The sequence below is a fragment of the Camelus ferus genome, chromosome 18 (genome assembly GCF_009834535.1).
Source record: "Camelus ferus isolate YT-003-E chromosome 18, BCGSAC_Cfer_1.0, whole genome shotgun sequence".
In the NCBI taxonomy this organism is placed as follows: Eukaryota; Metazoa; Chordata; class Mammalia; order Artiodactyla; family Camelidae; genus Camelus; species Camelus ferus.
This window is the reverse complement of record NC_045713.1, coordinates 4,257,145-4,276,975: the sequence shown is the minus strand read 5'-3', so window position 1 is coordinate 4,276,975 and position 19,831 is coordinate 4,257,145. Positions and strand designations below refer to the sequence as shown.

The 19,831-nt window shown below is 48.2% G+C and overlaps 1 protein-coding gene across 1 annotated transcript; it reads right to left on the bottom strand.

Moving 5' to 3' along the window:
• Positions 1-417: 417 nt before the first annotated feature.
• RFC2 (replication factor C subunit 2) lies at positions 418-17,875 on the bottom strand. Its single transcript, XM_032459519.1, has 11 exons — positions 17,743-17,875; positions 15,438-15,507; positions 13,407-13,448; positions 12,973-13,079; positions 10,492-10,593; positions 9,350-9,450; positions 5,631-5,788; positions 5,352-5,417; positions 3,815-3,895; positions 2,556-2,669; positions 418-1,218 (listed from the first exon to the last, which is right to left on the bottom strand). The coding sequence occupies exons 1-11, from the start codon at positions 17,847-17,849 to the stop codon at positions 1,108-1,110; spliced, it is 1,059 nt and encodes a 352-aa protein (XP_032315410.1). The 5' UTR covers positions 17,850-17,875; the 3' UTR covers positions 418-1,107.
• Positions 17,876-19,831: the final 1,956 nt, after the last annotated feature.

Sequence of the window (19,831 nt, the reverse complement as noted above, 5' to 3'; positions counted from 1 at the left end):
CAGGTACAGTGGGGCCGGGTGTGGCTCCAGCGGCAGGGGCCCTGCCCCTCCATCACCGGGTGTGAGAAGCTGGAGTCTCACTTGCACAGCAGGCACAACCATCCCTTCCCCTCACCCAGATCCCAAAAATAAGACCAAGGAGGTGTGCCAAAGTCTGTGAAATATCACCTTGCAGCCTTTGAGGACCTTAATTAACTTTCCCCACCTCTTAATCAAAACCCTAACCCAAAGGGCCTGTTACCCTGGAGCCTTTCCTGTGTCCGTTCAATAATGTGGTCCAGGCACATGTCTAACCCTGCCTGGGATTGGCTTCAGAACAATCTGGGAGTGGGGGAGGATGGGGAGTGCGAAAACAGAAGAAACAAGACCGGCTGCATGTGGGTAAAATTGTTACGATGGATGATGAGTATATGAAGGTCACGGTATCATTCTGTTTTATGCACAATTGGTATTTTTTATAATTTTTAAAACAATAATACCTTGACACCTCCCCCCCACCCAAAAAAGAAATTCTACAAATTAATACAAAGTTCACTGGGAAATTCTAAAGCGAGTACACACGGCTGCACAGAAAAGGCGCCCTGGTGGGTGTTTCCCCTAGCACGTGCTGCTACCACGCCACCCTCCTCAGTGATTCTTGCCAAGTCCTTACTGAAGGGCTCACAGCCCTGGTTTTTCTGAGAAATGGGTAAATTAAAACCCTACCCCACCCTTGGAATTGTCTTCTAGGCTTCTAGGAAAACTGAGATTAGTTTCCAGTCTATTATCAAAATCAGCTTTCTACATAGGATGCTACAGAGACAGGAAGTTGGCTTTCCTTGCAGCCTGCCACTGCCACCCTACTGCCAATAAAATTGTTTGGTTTTATTAGTGAAATGCCAATACACGTACGGATTGGGTGCCTTGCCCTGGAGGTTCTCTGGGGCCTTTCCACGCTGTCGCCACATCATGAGCCCGAGGCTGAGTGCAAACGCTCGCGCAGCAGTGAAGGCCAGGAAGACGCACTCCGGGGCTGGTCCAAGGCAGCGCTCTTCCCAAATCAGAAAGCTGTGACTCCTGTCTGCCAGGGACCAGGCGTCTTGTAACCCAACCGACTGGTTCTCTGCTCTAACTGGCCACTGGGGCCATTGTCTTCTGACACAGCCTGGCCAGGAGCCCTGCCATCTGCAGCAGGGAGTTCACACCTTCTGCTATTTTCATATGAGTGTATCCAATTTCCTGGGGGGAAAAAAAAGTCAAATTTAAATCTGGTTAATAAGTGAGGGAGGAGTTTAATTTTAAAAATCTGAATTATGGTATGCTCAGAATTGATGCAGGGAACTCAAACTCCAGCTGGAAGATGAACTCTAAGAAGTTAAATTTATTTCCTAAAAGGATACTGATGTTTCTTTGAAGGGTACTACTAAGAAAATGGAAAAGGGGGAAAAAAAAAAAAAGGCAGACTGGGAGAAAACAGTTAAAAAACACGTATCTGATAGAGGACTTGCAATCAGAAACACAGAATCCTCAAAACCCAGTAACAAGAACACGAACAACCCAATTTAAAAATGGGGAGATCTGAGCAGACACTTCATCAAAGAAGACACGGACAGCGAATGAGCACCTGAGAAAGTGCTCAACATCACTAGTTATTACGAAACATGAATTAGAGCCGTAAGGAGATACTACCACACAGCACACCTATTAGAATGGCTTAAAAAAGACCACCACGTGCTGACTAGGGGGTGGGTCGTCTGGAACATCCACACATTGCTGACAGAGAGGCAAATACTGCAGCCACTTTGGAAGACTTTGGCAGCTTCTTATAAAGTTAAACCTAGGCTGACCACTCAGCCAAGCAGTCTCACTCCTGGGAAGTTATGCAAGAGAAATGAAAGTTGGGCTTCACGGTCACAAGAATTCATGCACACAAATGTTTACAGTGGCTCTACTCAGTCACCAAAACCCGGAAACCCAGACGGCTCCCTACTGGTGAACAACAGGGGGATGTCCGCACAAGGGAACCGGACTCCGCGAGGAAAAGGACCCGCTGGCACAGACGTGGACAAATCTGAGACACATTACGCCATGTGAGAACCCAGACTCAAAAGGCTCTGTTCTGCTTGATTCCCTTTATATGACCTTCTGGAAAATTCTGTCCCCCAAACATAAAATGGACCAGTGGCCTCCAGGCGCTAGGGAGACGAGCTGACTACAAAGGGGCACGTCAACCTGGGGTATTACAGAGCTGCCCATACCTTGACTGTAGTGGTCTTCACACGACTGAATACTTTTGTCAACAGAATGCACCCAAGAGGCTGAATTTTACTCTATTTAAATTATACCTCAATTAATCTGACCTTAGAGATAAATATATAAATACTTCCCTCTGGAAGAGTCATCCTAAGGGAAACTAGGTCACTGCCTGGAAGGCCGGGCTTAGACAAGCCCCCAGCCCCCAGGACGACTGGCCATTTCCTGAGCATCTTCCAGGCGCCCAGCCTGGGAGTAAACCACAGAAAACCGCAGCGCAGCCACGTTCTTGAGAAGAGAGGCACTGATATATTCTCACTGACCTTAATAAACTCCAGTTTCAAGTATTCTGCCATTTGGAAGGTTTTACACACTCGAAAAATGTTGCCAATGATGTCTTCTGGAGAATAGCCAAGATGCCACAGGTGAGCGAGGATCTGCACAAAAGAAAATACAGAGGAGCCATGTAACTGTGAACAAGGATACTGGGGGGAAGTGAGGTTAAACCCACCCCACTCTCAGGCCTGTCAAACAACTTGGGGCGGACAAACCATCTGAGGTGGCGCAAGTGATTCTGAGAATCAGCCGAACACTGGCCTCGCCCTTTACATCCTGCGGGGTGACTGATCTTCCCCGCAGGCAGAGCCATAATGCTGCAAATGTTTTAAACCATACAGCAAGATGGTCAACTACCACATCCTGTAATGTCTTTATCCGAGGCTCTTAAAATGCGGTAGGTGCTCTGGAGTGTCTGCCATGCTTTCTCCCTAGCTGCCACTCACAACACACACCGCTGTACTATTAGCCCTGAACAAATCCAGACCAGGGCAGGGATGACCGCACTGGTCTCAGCCTCCTGCCTTCTCAACCGCAGGCCCAGTTCCAGGCCCCACCCAGCCCTACCCAGCCCCGACCACAGGGTCTGGAGTCAGCTGTTTTTGCATTGGTGAATTCAGGGGTCAGAGAAGCTGTGTGTCTAACTCGGGTGGCTGCCTTCGGGCCCATGCCTGGGTCTCTGCTTGGTCTCCCTGCCTTGCACTGCAGTTTCACAAGGGGTCTAGCCCTGCTCTAAACCCAGTCAACTTCTAGCTTAGTCTGGTGGCAGCAGAAGGGAAACTGGCCAGTGGCCTCAGATCACACCACTGTCATCCGTGTCGACTTGAGGGCCACCTGAACCCCAATGATGCCCACTGGAATCTGCTCCCAGGACCAGGCTCTGGGTCCTGGAATGCCCACTCCCAGGCTCTTCAGGAGGATGGAGGGGGACATCTCCCCTCAACAGAGAGAAAGATGGTTCCTCTAAAAGCAAGGAGCTGGGCTGGTCTTTACTCACGTCTTAGGTGGACAAATTCCTCTTGCAGAGAATATAACAACAGTAGAAAGGCACGACCGAGTTCCAGGTCCACCACTTTTAAAAAGTGTGATTCAGAGCAAGGAGTTCAGCCTCTCTGGGTCAGTTTTCTCACCCGATCCTAGCATCATTTAAGAATGAAGTGGGGCACAGCCCCAGGCACAGGGAGCACTCCTCTCCCTGCTGGCGAAGGGAGGGGTTCCTCCTGAATCAGGGAGGTGAGGGACCCACCTTGTAGGCCTCGTCGATATCGGCGCTCACGCAGTGCTGGATCATCTCCTTCACCAGCAAGGGGTGGGGCTCGTCACAGACCTGACCAAACCGAAAGAAAGGCCTGTCAGGGGCTGAGGGGCCATCCAGGGAGGAGCCCCAACAGACCCACGTCCAGGCAGCCTATGTAACTGAGGTCTCACTTGCTTTTTGCATTGAGTTCTCTGGAACCAGGTTTGGGGATGCCTCTCTCCCCCGAGAAAGTCATCACCAAATAGAAAGAGTTTGGGGGATGGTACAGCTCAGTGGTAAAGTGTGTGCTTAGCATGCACGAGGCCTGGGTTCAATCCCCGGTACCTCCTCTAAAACAACAAATAAATAAGCAAACCTAATTACCTCTCCCCTACCAAAAAAAAAAAAATTGAAAGAAAGAGTGTGGTGTCGACCTACCTGCAGGGAGGAAAAGCCTGACGCTATCATGACAGATTTCTCAAACACAAGATGAATTAACAAGAGCCGATAAGGTATGTTCGCTCCGGTGCAGCTGTAAAGCCAAGTCACCTGTCTTAGATGGATCACGTGCCCAGAACCACTAAACTGGGAGATCTTTGGGGTGAACCTCCCACCTGGAATAGGAACTGACTTGTCCTGGACGGGGGCCCAGCCTCATGTGAGCAGCCTGCTGGCTGGCGGTGCAGCTCTCCCTGAGCCCTGAGGCTTGCAAGTCCCTCCACTGGCCTGAGATTCAACAGAATCCTTCTGATCCTCTCAAGAGCACCACACCTGCCCTTGGTCGTCTTTTCTCAGTTCGGTGCTCTGCTCCAGAATGAACGTGACCTTAACTAAGCAAGTTCCTCCTTCCTAAGTGTCCCTGAAAACACGTCCACCGCCAAGGTCTAAACAGGGGCTTTTAACACAGCTTCCTTACCTGCAAACTTGCTAAGAAAGAGCTACGGACTGAACATGGGAACAGCCCCACCTAATTTTTACCCCCAAATAAGGGGGAAATCAGTCTCCAAAACAGCATTTGAATGCTGAGTTGTTAGGATGTGGAGGCCAATTTTCAGAAGAACTCTCCTCCTAGGTCCTTTGTCAGTGTGGGAGGGTAAGAATCTTCATCTTTAGGGGTTGGCTTTGAAGAGCATCGCTACCCCGCTCCAGGTGTGGGGAGTGTGGTCAGGGAGGGGCAGGTGCGGCAGGAAAGCCTGCTGAGGGGAAGCACTGTGATCTCAGGCCCGTTTCCTTGGCTGCAAAGTGGTAAGAACATCTGTGTGCAGGGATGTTGTGAGGACCAAACAGGACACACGTGAAAACAGCTGGCACCAGGCCGGACTCATCCACCTCCCCACACTGTGCACGGCCGAGTCCCTCCTGCTCTCGGGAGTGGGGGGAGCAGAAGCAGACAAATGGGAGCAGGATGAGCTCCCCCGACACCCCTGGGGGTGAACCCCGCAGGGGTGATGTCTCACCCCTCCTTCCAGCACCGCCCACCCACTCCGCTGGCCCCGGCAGACAAGCACTGCCCTGCAGACCGTGAGGCCCACACCAGCTTTTGTACCTTGAACACGTTCTCACTGTTGATGAAGCCAAACCCCGAGAAAGTAGACTGCAGGTTGTTCAACGCCTGTCGAGGAATAGTGATTCGTCAAGGGTGACTTTCCACCTCTGCCCGCCCCATCTCTCTTCTTGGGCTCCGTGCTGAGCTCCCTTCTCGCGAGCCTGCTCTCCATGAGCCCGAGGCCCCGCCATGCGCTGGGTCAGTGCTCCCCTGTGCAGCAGTCACTCCCCTCTCCCCCACAAAACGAGGGGTGTGGCCAGCCGGGACACACGCACGCACCTGCCTCATGTCGCCCTGGGCGGTGAAGATGATGGCCTCCAGGCCGTCATCCGTGTACTGCACCTTCTCCTTCTCGATGACGTTCAGGAGCCTGGCAAGAACCTGGGCGTCGGTCAGCTTGGTGTAGCGGAGGACCGCGCACCGGGACTGAATGGGCTCTGAGAGACAGGAAGAGGATCGGGCTCCCTCAGGAAAGGACGGCGTGACCCCATCGATCCTTTAGTCACTAGGAAGCAGCGCACCATCCACACAGCCCAGCCACACCGGCACCACTCCCCTTACCCAGCAGGTACTCAAGTGTGACTTGGGGATCAGGGCTAAATTTCAAAATATCAACCAATAGAGGCCTCAGCCAGCACTGCCTGGGACAACCTTGGCTGGCCAGTTTCCAGAAGCGGAAAAAATCCTCCAGGACAGAGGAGGCCCACAGGAGTCAGTGCCCGCCCAGGTGGGCTCCAGAATCACTGTGAATGCTGTACGCCTGGGCCCAGCTGAGCAGCTCACCACCCCGCCAGTCTGGGGGGAGGATGGGGCACCTGTGTGGCTTCCTTCAGGTTCCACGGTAGATACTGATGCAGGTGACAGATGAATGCAGAATTCTGGAAGCTGTCCGTGGCCTTCAGTTCAGACTATGACAATAGCATCTCTCTGATCTCCAAGCCCAAGCTGGAACTCTCTCTGATACACTCTGTTCTGCTCCCCACTGGCCTTCCTCAAAATGTTCTGTTCCGTCACCTCTGCCTGCCCAGGCAAACCCTTCAACCATCCCCTGACGTCACAGTACAGTCCACCTCTGACCCTTGGACGTAAAGTCGTCTGCAAACCTCCCATTGCTACTCTCCTAACCCAGGCCTGGCACAATGTCTGCCTCCCCTGGAACAGTCGACCTGTGCTCTCCTGGCGGGCTCTTCCCACTCACGATGTCCTTTCCCCAGCTTCTTCCCACTTAAACCACAACCATTGCTGAAAGCTCCTCTCCAACCCCTGTCCTCATGGAGCCGACTCAGATCACCCCAGACTGACAGGACCTCCCCTCCTGTGCCCTCACACACACTTTCAAGGAACATGTTCCTGTTAGTTTATCGGCATTAAAGAAACCAGTCACGTCCCCAGGTGCTGGGGATGCAGTGAATGAATATTATGACAAGGCCCGGCTCCTGAAGCTTAGGTTTAGCGGAATAGAAGGAGGCATCAACAGGGAAGTTACAACGTCACGGGACAGGGACATGGGAGAGGTTTGTAGGAACGGCTCTGGAGCCCAGCCCAGAGGGTGATCAAACCAGGGGAGGTGAGCTTCTCAGTGGAGGTGAGTTCTGCGCTGGGTCTTTAGGGATGAAGTTGCCTGGCTGGAAAGGCAGAAGGAACAGCACATTCAAAGGCAAGAGTGATGAAAGGGCACAGGGAACTCAGGGACAGCGAGATGCTGCACGGCTGCAGGGCACAGGGCATACGGAGATGAGGCTGTGGTAACAGGACCCTGTGTGCTGGGCTGCTGGGGAGCAGCTGGGCAGGCAACGGGGGACCAGTGAAGGGTTACGTGGCGGACTGGCAGGGTGAGACGTGTGCTTAGAAGACCCTGGCAGCCAGCTGGTGACTCAGGTGCAGAAGCTACAGGGCCGCTGCACCAGTGAAGGGGAGAACTGGGAGACCAGACCCAGCGTGAGGAGGGAAGGGTGGGTGTTCAAGACACAGGGCAGGTAGGACGACCTGGGATCTGATTTTGGTGAGAGGTTGGCTGCAGTGGTGAGCAGGAAGAGGAGGACCTGAGACGGCTCAGGGCCTGCTAGCTGGGGGATGTCTCACTCCCTCCCCAGTGTGAGCTCCTGACGGGCAGGGACAGGGGCAGGGGCAGGGACAGGGCCTCGCACAGCTCTGCAGCCTCCAGGGTGCCCCAGGCACAGGAGACGCCATGCACAGAAAACGTGCTCAGTGTCTGAGGAAGGGATGAGACTTCTGAGAGCGGCTTTCCTAAGGGCCCATTTCAATTTACCTGAAATCAGGAAGATTCTCTTTAGAACCTTAATTACACATTTGGTTTATCAGCATAGATGAGAGAGACTGAGTAGATACTGAAGCTCTTAAGGAATATATAAACATATATATATAAACGGAATCACCATGCTGTACACCAGAAACTAATACAACATTGTAAATTGACTCTACTTCAATTAAAAAAAATTAATAGGAAGAAACTGGAGCTCTTATCTAAAAGTAATTAATATGCAAAGTACTCTAGAAGCTTCCTTTAGTACTTTTCTTTTTTGAGAGGTATCAAAAGCTGAAATCACAGACTGTAAATACATGTCAGAATAAGGCCGCCCTGGTCTTGCTCAAAGAAAGTACAGCTCTCCCTTAATGGGTGTAACTCCAGAAGCTAAAGCGAGGTTCAGTCACTGAGGATTTCAAAAATCAACTCTGCAGCAATTTGATCATGAACCATTTCCTCTAAAGCTAAGCAATACATTTCTTCAGAGATTTTGTTTATATGTTTCTTCTAGTCCTTTAGAAATTAAAAATAATCAGAATGTTGTATATATCAGAAAAATTAATTTCATGAAAAGGGTGGGCCAGAGCTTTCTCCACCAACAACTGTAGTTTCAAATCACTAAACAAAAAGTCATCCATGCACAGCCCTATGCAAAACGCACTTGGGCGGGGGGGTGGGGTCCTCTAAGTATAACACGGCTCCTGCCTCACAGACCTGTCCTAGCACTGGTTAAGGAGACAAGTGACACACACAGCCGTAAATCAGGACCTTTTAGCACAGTTTCCTCCACCGCACTGTGGGTGTCTTGAACGTAGAGAATGTTTCTCATTAGACTGTCTGTTCCACACTAGCCCAGTGCCTGATACCTACTAAGAACAGAGTAAATGTTTATGGGATAGATTCTCAAATACACGTTGAGTATCCGGGGAAGGTACAAGGACAGGAGCCCGCCGAGGCTGGAAACCACGACTTTGTGGGGGCACCATGGTTGGTACCATGTTTGTCTGGCTGGAGGTGGGGGGAGCCAGATGGCTGAGCTCACACAGGCTGGGGGGTCAGCAGGCAGACATGTGGCAAGGACAGCAGGACAAAAGAGCTGTGAGAAATGTCAGAGAGAGAGAGAAGCTGGACTGTGCCCGCAGCCTGCACCAGAAAGGGAAGGATGTGAAACCAGCAGGAAGTTGAGACACTGAGGTCGGAGGGCTCACAGCAATGAGGAAGCAGAGAGACTGCTGGGATGGAGGGAGGGAGGGAGCTGGAAGGACCGGCACCGGGTCAGAAAGAATGTGTCAAGTTTCACAGGGGAGGTAACTCCTGGTAACCACTAAGCCCAGTGTGCAGACACAGTGTAGGCCAAGTGCTCAGGACACACAGAAAGTGCAAGAGCACGTCTGCAGAGGGGCCGTGACCGTGACACTGCACATGGGAAACAAAACATCACGTGTGTCAGTGATGTAAGAGTCAGACCAACCTGAGATTCCAGTCCCAGCTCTTCCACTTGCTGTGTGACTTTGGGCAAACCACTAAACCTCTCTTTTTTAGAGCTCCACCTTTTCCCATCTCTAATGTGAAGCTAATAATACCTCCACATAGAACTATGTAAGATTAAATGAAGAAATAGGTTATACAGTGCTTGGCGCATGGCAGGTGATCAAAAAGCCCCTTCTCTCTGCTGCTAAAGAGCCAACAGGAGTGCCAAGTGGACCCCAAACCACATAGAGCTGATCTTTACCTATGATTTTATCTGAAGCATTACAAGCGAGAGCAAAGCGGGTTGTTTTGGAGTAGATTTCCATGGTTCTCCTCAAGGCTTGCTGGGCTCCGTCAGTCATGCTGAGAAGAAACACACAAGGGGAAGTTTACAGCTGGGACCCAAGGCCACTGGCCAAAAATCCCGCCCTACAGACCCTGGGAACCCTGCGCTCCTGACTGAGCATGCTCAGTCTCTCTCTGGGACCCCGTGTGGGTCTCACACAGTCACAGAGCAGAGGCGCTGCAAACAGGCTGCCTGGGGGTTCACCTCGAAGTTCCTTCATCTGCTCATGTGTGACCTTAGGCAAATTATCTGAGTCTCAATGTCATCACCTATTACAGCAATTAAATCAGATAACATGTAAAGTGCATAGCAAAGCGCCTGGAATAACGTAAACCCTTACCTGTAAATGCCAAGTAAAGTTAGCTGCTATTTCTGCTGTAAATAACCTTACAGTAAAATGGTCACAGTGCATCCCCACTATGGGACAGAATACTGCAATTAAAAACTACGTTCCCCAGAAAAACCTATGCTCACAAAAAGACTGTAATAACGTGGAACTCTGCTTTTTACGTTAAAAGGGAAAACCAGGATACAAAAATTGTAATTATTATCATCTCAACTACATAAACATGCACAGTGTAGAAAAACAGGAGATGAAATAAAGCAAGGTATTACTCATATCTTCTAGAATTTCTTCAAAGAACATGAATTACTGTTATTTTTCTAAATGTCATTTAACATTTTTTTCATTTATACCGGTAATGATTGCACAACATTGTGAACGTACTAAATGCCACTGAATGGTGCACTTTAAAATGGTCGAAATGGTGAATTTTCTGTTAGGTGTATTTCACCACAATTAAAAATATGTATCATTTAAATGATGTACGTGAATGATGCTGGAAGAAACACATCAACCAACCGTCTTAGACAAATGTTTCGAAGCTGCTCAATTAAGATCAGGTTTAAGGCTCAGGCCCATATTACATCGCTTTTAAAGTTGAGATAAGCAAATGCACCACAAAAGGCCAAAGGTGAGAGCTTCTCCTCCTGATTTAATGAAGCCAGATAAGAAATATGGAGATCAAGGTCAAAGTACACTCGGCAAAGCGCTCTACCTGTCTGCTTCGTCCAGGATGATGATCTTGTGCCGCCCTCTGGGAAGGGTGACTTTCTGTTGGGCAAACATTTTGATTTTGTTCCTCACAACATCAATGCCCCTGAAATAATGAGCCACAATGTTATTGCCACCTTCTGAGACCAATTCAGTTACCTCCATGGGGGACTCTTAAACTCTCAGGACACCATTACATGGACCCAATTCTAACTATTTATAAGAATTGACATTTCATTACTTTTATTCCTTCTTGGAGGTCCTAAGAAGAACAACGGAAAAAGTATACTTACTTTTTAAAAATAGAATGAAAACTCATTTTATCTTGCTGTCCTCATATGGGTCCACTGGACCCTTTTATAATCTAAGATAGATTTTTGGGGTCAGTAATCTTATGCTTCCCGTATCTTGAAATGTTTGCTATTTCATCATCCTAGTAATTATTTCATCATTACTTATCAATTATTCCCAACTATGCTAAAAAAAAGATCAAAATAGTAAGAAAAATGAAAGAATGATGGAATTGCTTAGAAGAACAATGCAATATTAGGGGGAAAAAATTACTATTGCCTCATTCTTCAGTTTTTCATTGTGTTGCTTGAGGTACATCATCTTTCTAGAAGATATAAAAGAGGTTCAGATACACCGTCGTAAAGCTTTGACTGACCACAGCTGAAAATTCAAAATTATTCATTTTCCACCCATAACGTCAAAGAGAAAGAATGACAGAGAAAGATGTTCCATAATTGTTAAGAAAGTCAGGAAATGAAGCAGAGAAACAGCAGGACTCTAGACTCTAATGATTATGGTGAAATTGATCACATAAGCAAAATCTCAGACTATGAGTCCTCAGATGCCAAAATCCTCAATTAATTTTCTCAAACTTAAGGACCAAGGAATGAACAACATATTTCTAAGGACAAAAACTAAACATATTTTCATCCAGTTAGTCACTCAACAGGAAGGACTTTGTTCCCCAACGTCTTAGAAGAACTTGAACCACCCCATTTTGCTACAAGAACATGTGACAGCATTCTTTCGTCTCTGATGATGTTTGTACCACGTTTACAGGGGAGTACAGCTTGTAAGAGATCAAAGGCTGAAGGCAGGTGTGTATAATAAAGTGACTAGAAGGAAACAGATGATACAGAAATGAAAAAAAGCCACTGAACTGATCACTCGAATAAATCTAAAACTGAAAAGATTTTGCAATTATGGGCCATTCTCTCTTCAACAAAATTAAGAGCCACTGAACTTTTTAAAAGTAGTGTTTGATGATACAAGGGTTAGAAGAATAAGAGAGAATGATAAGCCAGAACCTATTCGTATTTGCTATCTGGAATCGGTATTTACAAAATGGTTCACCTGCAGGCTTGCTCATGACAGCCGATGAGTAGTGAGCAGCATTCACAGTACACTGCCTGTTCCAGGTACACACAGACCGTCAAAACCAGGAAAATGCTGCAGACTGGAGGAGAGCATCCTCAGGGAATAACCAAAGGTAGGCTGTGCAGACATTTCATTCAACAGGTCCTCATTTCATCATCCTCGACTATCCCTTATCTAAAAAGTAACCCAGCACCCCACCTCCATCAGGATGGTTACTGACAACAGGAAATCACCAGTGTTGGTGAAGATGTGGAGAAAAGGGAACCCTGTGCATTGTTGATGGGACTCTAGAACAATGTAGCCACTGTGGAAAACAGTATGGCAGTTCCCCAAAAAACTAAACAGAATTACCAAATAACCCAGCAATTCCATTTCTGAGTATGTATCTAAAAGAACTGAAAGCCGGGTCTCAGGAACACATCAGCCTTGTTCATAGCAGCATTATTCCAAATTCCTAATAACCAGAAGATGAAAGCAACCCCAGCAGCCATCGACAGATGCATGGATAGGCAAACGTGAGTATATACTACTCAGCCTTGAAAAGGAAGGTCATTCTGCCACATGCTACAACATGGATGAACCTGAAATATGAGTGAAATAAGCCAGTCACAGAAGGACTAATACAGGACGATTCCACACGTATGAGGTTCCTAGAGCAGTCAGTTCTTAGAGACAGAAAGTCACATGGTGCGTGCCAGGGGAGGGGAGTGGGAGCAGTTGTTTAATGGGTGTAGAATTTCAGTTTGGGAAGATGAAAATAGTTCCGGTGAATGTACCGAACACCACTGCGCAACTGTATACTTAAAGATGGTTAAGATGGTAAATTTTATGTGATGTGTATTTCAGCACAATTAAAAATAATTTTTAAAATCTCCATTAAAAAAATAAGCCAAAAAAATTAAACCAGTAAGTCAAGTGCTTCTGATGCCCCATGGACAAGCCAGCAATTCTCACTCTCTCACAAGAAAGACTGAAGGAAAAAACAAAGCCAGCAAGACAAGCTCTAAGTGCAGGGGAGACCTGAAAACAGGCTGTTTCCATGACAACTCAAAATGTAAAACACTTGCCACCCTTCAGTTCTAACTCTCAGGCGTACCTGTCATTTGAGGCATTGAGCTCCAAAACGGCATCCTTGAGTGCTGCGCCCAGCAGGGCTCGTGCCAAACACAGGATGCTTGTAGTTTTGCCGGTTCCTGGGGGGCCCTAGGAACGAGGTCTCCGGTAAGTGCTTCACGCCAACAGAATGAACCTAACTGGAGCACCCGGTCTACTGCTCACACTGCACTCACCCCTGCCTCAAACCCTCTCAACCTGACCCCAACCCACAGCACAACCTACTCCACAGAAAAACCAAGCCGCAGGCCTCCCAACCAACTGGAGGGAAATATTTCCCTTCGCCGTAGGGGAATGGCGAGGGTTCTGGTGATAATGGGCCTCTCTGAGGAGGAAGCTCTGAACCCAAGAAAGCACTTAAGAGGCAGCGAAAATGAGACCTCAAGACGTCCAACACGGCCAGGACCGAATACTCACAGCAATGATGATGTTGGGCACATTCCCTTCTCTTGCAAAGACCTGAAGGAAGAAGTGCTCATTAAACCTGGTTCATCTGCAAACTTGAGGGGTCAAGTCTCCCTAGCCACGGAGACTCGTGTAGTGAATACAGCTACTAACTGCTCCATATGGACACCCCATGGAACGCTCACCTTGGCACATCCAAACCTGAATATATCTCTTCCCCCTCAAACCTCAGGTCCCCCCATGCTTCCCCTTCCATGGACTGGCAAAGCCATTAACCCTACCACCCATGCCAGGAACCTGGAGGCCACTGTCATCCTTGACTGGCCTCCTCCCTCACTTGACACAGCCCTCAATTACAAAGGCTTGGTCTCTCTTTCTCGTTTATCTGGAGTCCATTTCCTCCCTTCAGCCCCATGGCCACTTCCTCAGCCCATTACTTCTTGCCTGGATTGCTTTCAACGGGCCCTTAGCTGGTCTCCTTGCCTCTAACCCTGCCCCACTTCAATCCATTCCCCATCCTGTAACCACAACCAATTTTCTAAAATACACATCTCCTGGAACACTTTTACCTGACTGAAACTCCTGGATGGCTCCTCACCACCCTCATCATGAAGCCCAAACCCTTAAACCTGGCTCAGAAGGCCCCACCCAGTCTGGATCCTGCCCTTCACCAGCCCACTCCTCACACGGCCCCATACACATGCTCTGCAGCCTTGTTGTTCGGTGGGCTCCAGGACCAGCAGCACAGGTACCCTGGGGAGGTGGTCAGAAATGCAGGCTCTCTGGCCCTGACCCAGAACTATGGATCGGAATCTGTATTTTGACAGCGTCCCCAAGCTATTTGTAGGCCATTCATGTTGGGAAAGCTCTACTCTGTATTCCAATCAGATGGCATTTTTTCCCCCTAGAATAAGCCAAACTCTCTCACCTCTGGGCCTTTGCACATGCTATTCCTGCTTCTCCTCTCTCTACCCTCTACCTCCCAAGTCTGGCTGACTCCCACTCACTTAGCTTTGGTGTCACTTCTTCCACTTGGGAATTAAGATACCATAAGCAGGTTAACTCTTCCCTGAACTCTCACGTGCTCCCAGAGCACCCTGTGCCTCCTCCAGCAGGGTGCTTATCACATGGCCTGCTGATTTAATGCTGCCCCCATTAGGCTGTAAATCCCATGCAGACCTGGGATCAGGTCTATCCTGTTCACCATTATATCATCAATTCCTAACACCGCATCATATCTGGCCCAGAGAAGATACTCAAGTATTTGCAAAATGAACACATCTGTAAAATAAATAAATACCATGACAGCTATTGAAGTCTAAGCCACGATTACTGCAGAGACTGCTTCTGCCATGTTTCCAATAGCTGGGCTTCTAGATCCCGCCTAAAGGCCTCTAGGGCTAGGAGTCCACAGCTTGCCCTACTGCTGAACATTTCTGCTTCTCCCCGGGTCATGTCATCCTGAAGTCTGCTGCCTTGTCACTCAGTACCTTTATTTTTTGATTTATTTACTTTAATGGCGGTACTGTGGATTGAACCCAGGACCTGGTGCGTGCATGTGCTCTACCACTGAGCTATACGCACCCCCCTCACTCAGTCCCTTTAGGCAGGGATTGGCAACTATGGCAAAGGGGAAGATAGGGGGAGAGGGGGACATCCAGCCTGAGGCCTGTTTTTATAAGCCCCTTCACTAAGAATGGTTTTCACATTTTAAAAGGGTTGTTTAAAAAATAAACCAAGAATATTTGACAAAGAATTTATATGGTTTGCAAAGCCTAAAATATCTAATCATCGGCATTTACAGAAAAAGTTTGCCACCCTGCCCTTGAAGAATGCAAAACAAGTCTGAGAAACAAGTCAGCCAGCCCTTCAAACACCTGAAATTATCCACATTCTGGTCATCTCCAAACTGAATGTCTCCCAGTTCTTCTGGATTCATGGCTCGCCCCCACCTCACTACCTTGGCTGTCTTCCTCCAAATGCCTCGAGCTTATCAAAGCCACAACAATGTGATGTAAGATGATGTTTTAAAACCTCACTCACCTCCAGCCTGCTGACGGTATCTTCATTCCCGACAATTTCATTCAGCTTCACTGGTCTATATTTTTCAACCCTGTTTTTAAGAAAATGCATAAAGATGTTGACAAGGCTATTTTCAACCCACCCAAAGGAAAGCACAAAAGGGCCACCCTGGAAGCTTTGTCAGAAGCTGATATATATTCAATAGAAATATACCAAATGGTCACAGGTTTTAAATTTAAAGAGGTACCCAAGTGCCATTTGAAAAGTCAAGTGCATGAGAATTAGGCAGTAAAGGCGTCAAACCCGCCACAGCAGAGACACCTGTTGGTGCTGGAGAAGGGCCAGAGCAGGCCATCTGGAGCACTGTGACACTGCGCAGCAACACGGTCTGCCCGTCACAACAGAGGTCCAGTGCACGCAGCACTGACATTATTTGATCCGACACATATGGATGCAACCGAGCCCCTTTCTCATCCAGTGTCTGCAGACTTGTGCCAGGTGCCCAGCAGGGCTGGCTAGACAGAAACTGCAGGCCTATCCTGTGATCCTATTAGGCTGTGTAGATTGGACAGGTTCATGGCCTATTTAGACCAATACTTCTCTCTTTCAGTTAATAAGCAAGCTATGCTATGAGAGAAATGAGTTTCTTTGGCTCTGAGAATAGAAGTGGAAGTAGATTTGCGATGATCTGACCATCAGGACTTCCTCTGTCCTTTACTATACTCCCTGATTTAGCTTTAGCTTGTACCCCCTACAGGTACTGGTTTTGCTCCAAAAGCAGCTGTATGCAAAGAAGCTTGTTCAACACATACTACAGAAAATAAAGACAGCTCCCCTCCAAGATCAGTGGATGGAGCATGCTTGCTCCTACTCATTTATTCTTCATACTCAGGCCCTTGCAGGTACCTAGCACTGTGTAAGGAGTTAAGAGATCTCAGCAGGAGGAAAGGAGAAGGTACAGAGACGAGCAAGACATTGTTATTGCTCTAAAGGGCTTTCCTACTAGCAGGGAGATAGAGCTTACCAAATCCTACTACAAAGCTAAACTACTTACATTAAACCAAGGGCTGCAGAAGCCCAGAGGAGAGAGGGAATCATTACCTGGGAAATTAAGGAGCAGAAATTTGAGCTGGACTTTGAACAAGGCAAACATACTCCTCCTCCAGGGCCTTCATAGCTGCTCCCCCTGCCTAAAAGCTCTCTCCACATGGGCACGTGGCTTACTTAGGTCTTTACTCAAACATCATCTCATCAGCGGCCTTCCCTAACCACCACAGCATCTCTCACCATCAGATATACTATATATCTGCTTTTTATTTTTTACTGGTCTTTCTCTATCAAATGTAAGCTCCACGACAACTGAGTTTGTTCTGTATACTGAGGTATCCTGAGCATCTAGAGTTGTGCATGAAAATTATAATGCAAATCACATTATGTGATTTTAAACTTTCTGGTAGCCACATTTCAAAAGGTAAAAAGAAAAAGTTAATTTTACTAATGTAATTTATAGAACTCAACATGTTAAAAATATAATTTTCAACATGTCATCAATATAAAAATTACTAATGGGATTTTTTTAACTAAGTCCTGGAAATCCGGTATATACTGTACACTTAACAGCCCATCTCAGTCCGGACTAGCATCATTTCTAGCCCTCAATAAATTCATGTGCCTGGTGGCTGGGGGCTGGACAGCGCAGCTACAGATATTCCAATAAGCTACACTGCCGTTCTTTTAGGTATCTGCTCTCGCCAAGAAGAGGGGTGGGCTGAAGAGAGGAATACACAGCAGGCAGGGAGTAAACCATTACCACGCCCAGTGGAGAGTTTTGAGAGGTGCGCACAGGGCGTGGGACCCAAGCAGAGAGCACGCCAACACACCTGTGCCTTCCCAAGTCACCATTTCCTCCCAGCTACCCAAGATGCTGCTAGTTAAAGTGAGCAAGCCACGGGTGCCTTCTGCACACCATCCCGATTCTGAACCTGCGTCTGAAACTCGGCGCCGAGTAACCATGAGAATCTCCGCTGGCACAGCGCCTGGTGCAGAGTGGGTGGTCGTAGGGGGCGGCTATTTTCACAATTAGCTTAGTTCTGACCAAGACCCTGCTTCCAGCGTTCAGACTGGCCACTCCACCCCAGGTGGGCTCAGCGAGACCACATCCCTTGACTTCTTCAAATAATAATCTACTCGACACCACCCCAGGGCCTGCTGCTCTGCTCCGGTGCTCCCCAAATGAGCTCCCGCCCCCGGATTCCCCCGAGACACGGCCCGCCACTCGCCCACCCACATGTCCAGAGCACCCATCATTGATGGCATGGGCCCTCACCACGGCAGCTCGTAGTGGCTGGCGCTGCCGGGAGCCTTGCTGGAGGCTGAGGCAGGGTCCTGGGCCCCGCGCTCTGCGGCTCCACTGCCACTCTCCTGCGCCTCCATATTCCCGCCGCCTCTTCCCGCCCCCCGAGGCCCCGCCCCATAACGCCATCACGCAGGCTCCACCCCTAGTTCCCGAGGGTTGCCGGGCGCGAGCGGAAGCCTTGCGTCCGTCCCTTTCCGCGCCTGCGCAGAGAGCACCGGCCTGGAGGGGGCGCCCGTTGCTAGAGGCTGCAGTTGCTATGGGAGACCTGGCGTCCGACCTGGTGAGTGCCAGGAGGGCTAGACCCGACCGCACCGTCTTCCAAGAAGCCTTGTCTCTCTAAGAAGGGACGTTCGGAGGTTTTCGTCTGTGTGATTTGTCTGGGAGGCCTTCGCCGCGTGGCCCGTCGGGAACCGCTGCGCTCAGGTGGGGCGGCGCTCCCGGCAGGCCTGGCAGGGTAGGATCATCCTGCCTGATGCAGGGAGGAGATGGGGCCTGTGGGCATTCCTCTCAAATGCAGGACCTGGGGGCGGACACGGACGGGGACTAAAGTCCTGCAGTCCTGGGCGGCAGAAGGCCGGAGCCGACGTCGGGGACCTGCCAGTGCCCAATTTTTCCGATTGCTCAGAATGTCCCCATGCGTAACACCAGCTCCCATTGGGTGGGCTCCCATTGGGTGCAACCTGGAAATTCTCACAATGCTACCAAATGGAGGAAACTGACCCTCCATGAGATGTGACTCAATTTCATTCCAGATAAATAGGTATTGCATATTCACAAGTGTCTTGAGCGTTCTTTTGGGCTGGTTTTCTACTGTTGAACTAATCATTCCTCCCACAGACTAACTGTCATGATAATAACAAATAATAAAAATAATGAATAGTGATTGTATTTACTATACTATGCCCTAGACCCGAGGTGGATACTCATTAACCTCATTTTAAGATGAAGAAATGGGCTTGAGGATGAATAAATAATTTGTCCATTGTCATTTGAGTTGTAAGCGGTGAAGCCAGGATTCATTACCCACCATGTTGCCAAAACAGTTCATATAAAATTCTGTTTTATTGCTCTTACTGTATTGCATCATAACTTAGGGATAAAATCTGCCTTTAATGTCTGAATCAAAGGTTAGGGTTGGGACCACTTTATCTCTCTCCCTGTTGCTTAGCACAAGGCCTGGTGCTCTGTACATGTTCAATTTTAGTATCTTTAATGAACAGTGGGAGTCTTTGTTTCCAGAAAAGCTTGGGTCAGCTATGAGAAACTGGGTTGCTTTTATCAGAGAACTGATTAAAAGCCCCATGGCTGTTTTCCCTTCTATCATCAGTTAAAATCTGTATATATTTGTGCCCAGAACCTTAAAGAATGCAGGCATCTGCCCATAAAAAAAAAAAAATCTGTGTATATTACAGAGAGAAGACCTTGTCTTCTAGGCAATTGATTAGTCACTCAAATAAATATGGGCTCCAGAATCCATATTGCAGGTAATTGTTTTCTCTTTTTATCCTTATCTTTCAGTTTTCTTTCCCCCAAGAAACCCTGCCCATTATGGAAATTTATTGGGGAAGACAATATTGCTGTTCTGTTCGTCTTTCACGTGTAAATTCTGTGTTTCTTCTTCCCAGCCTGAAGGTTTATTTCATTTGAACTGGTGTGTGCCAATTGCTTATTCCAGGCAGGCAGCCAGGCTTCCAAGTTTGAGGCAGTGGGCACAATTTGCAGTTGTCTTCTAGGTGATGCGATGAAAACATGTACTTCCTCATTCTTTTCAAGTTATTGCCAGCTGGGCAGGAGCCTCAAATGAATCAGATTTCGAAGCAGTGTGTTTTATTCACGGTAATTATTCAAGTCTCCAGGTTCGAATCTAACTCAGTGTTTTTCTTCTCCCCTTTTATATTGATTTGTGGGGAAAGAGTGCTTGAAGTTGGCTGTATCTCTTCCATGCCCTTTTAAACTAATGCAGCTATCCTGTATATTTTTAGAATCACCATTCACAGGTCCTTCATTTCTCTGGAGGAGAAAATACAAATTTTCTTGGAGTATAAACTTTTCTTGAAAT

What these genes read in the sequence shown, in the direction of transcription:
- RFC2 (XM_032459519.1), bottom strand. Translation starts at nt 17,849, where the DNA reads ATGGAGGCGCAGGAGAGTGGCAGTGGAGCCGCAGAGCGCGGGGCCCAG. An exon ending in CTCAATGCCTCAAATGACAG is followed by an intron (nt 10,594 to 12,972) that starts GTACGCCTGAGA and finishes TCATTATTTCAG; the next exon opens with GGGCATTGATGTTGTGAGGA. An exon ending in ACAGTGAGAACGTGTTCAAG is followed by an intron (nt 3,896 to 5,351) that starts GTACAAAAGCTG and finishes CGGTTTGGTCAG; the next exon opens with GTCTGTGACGAGCCCCACCC.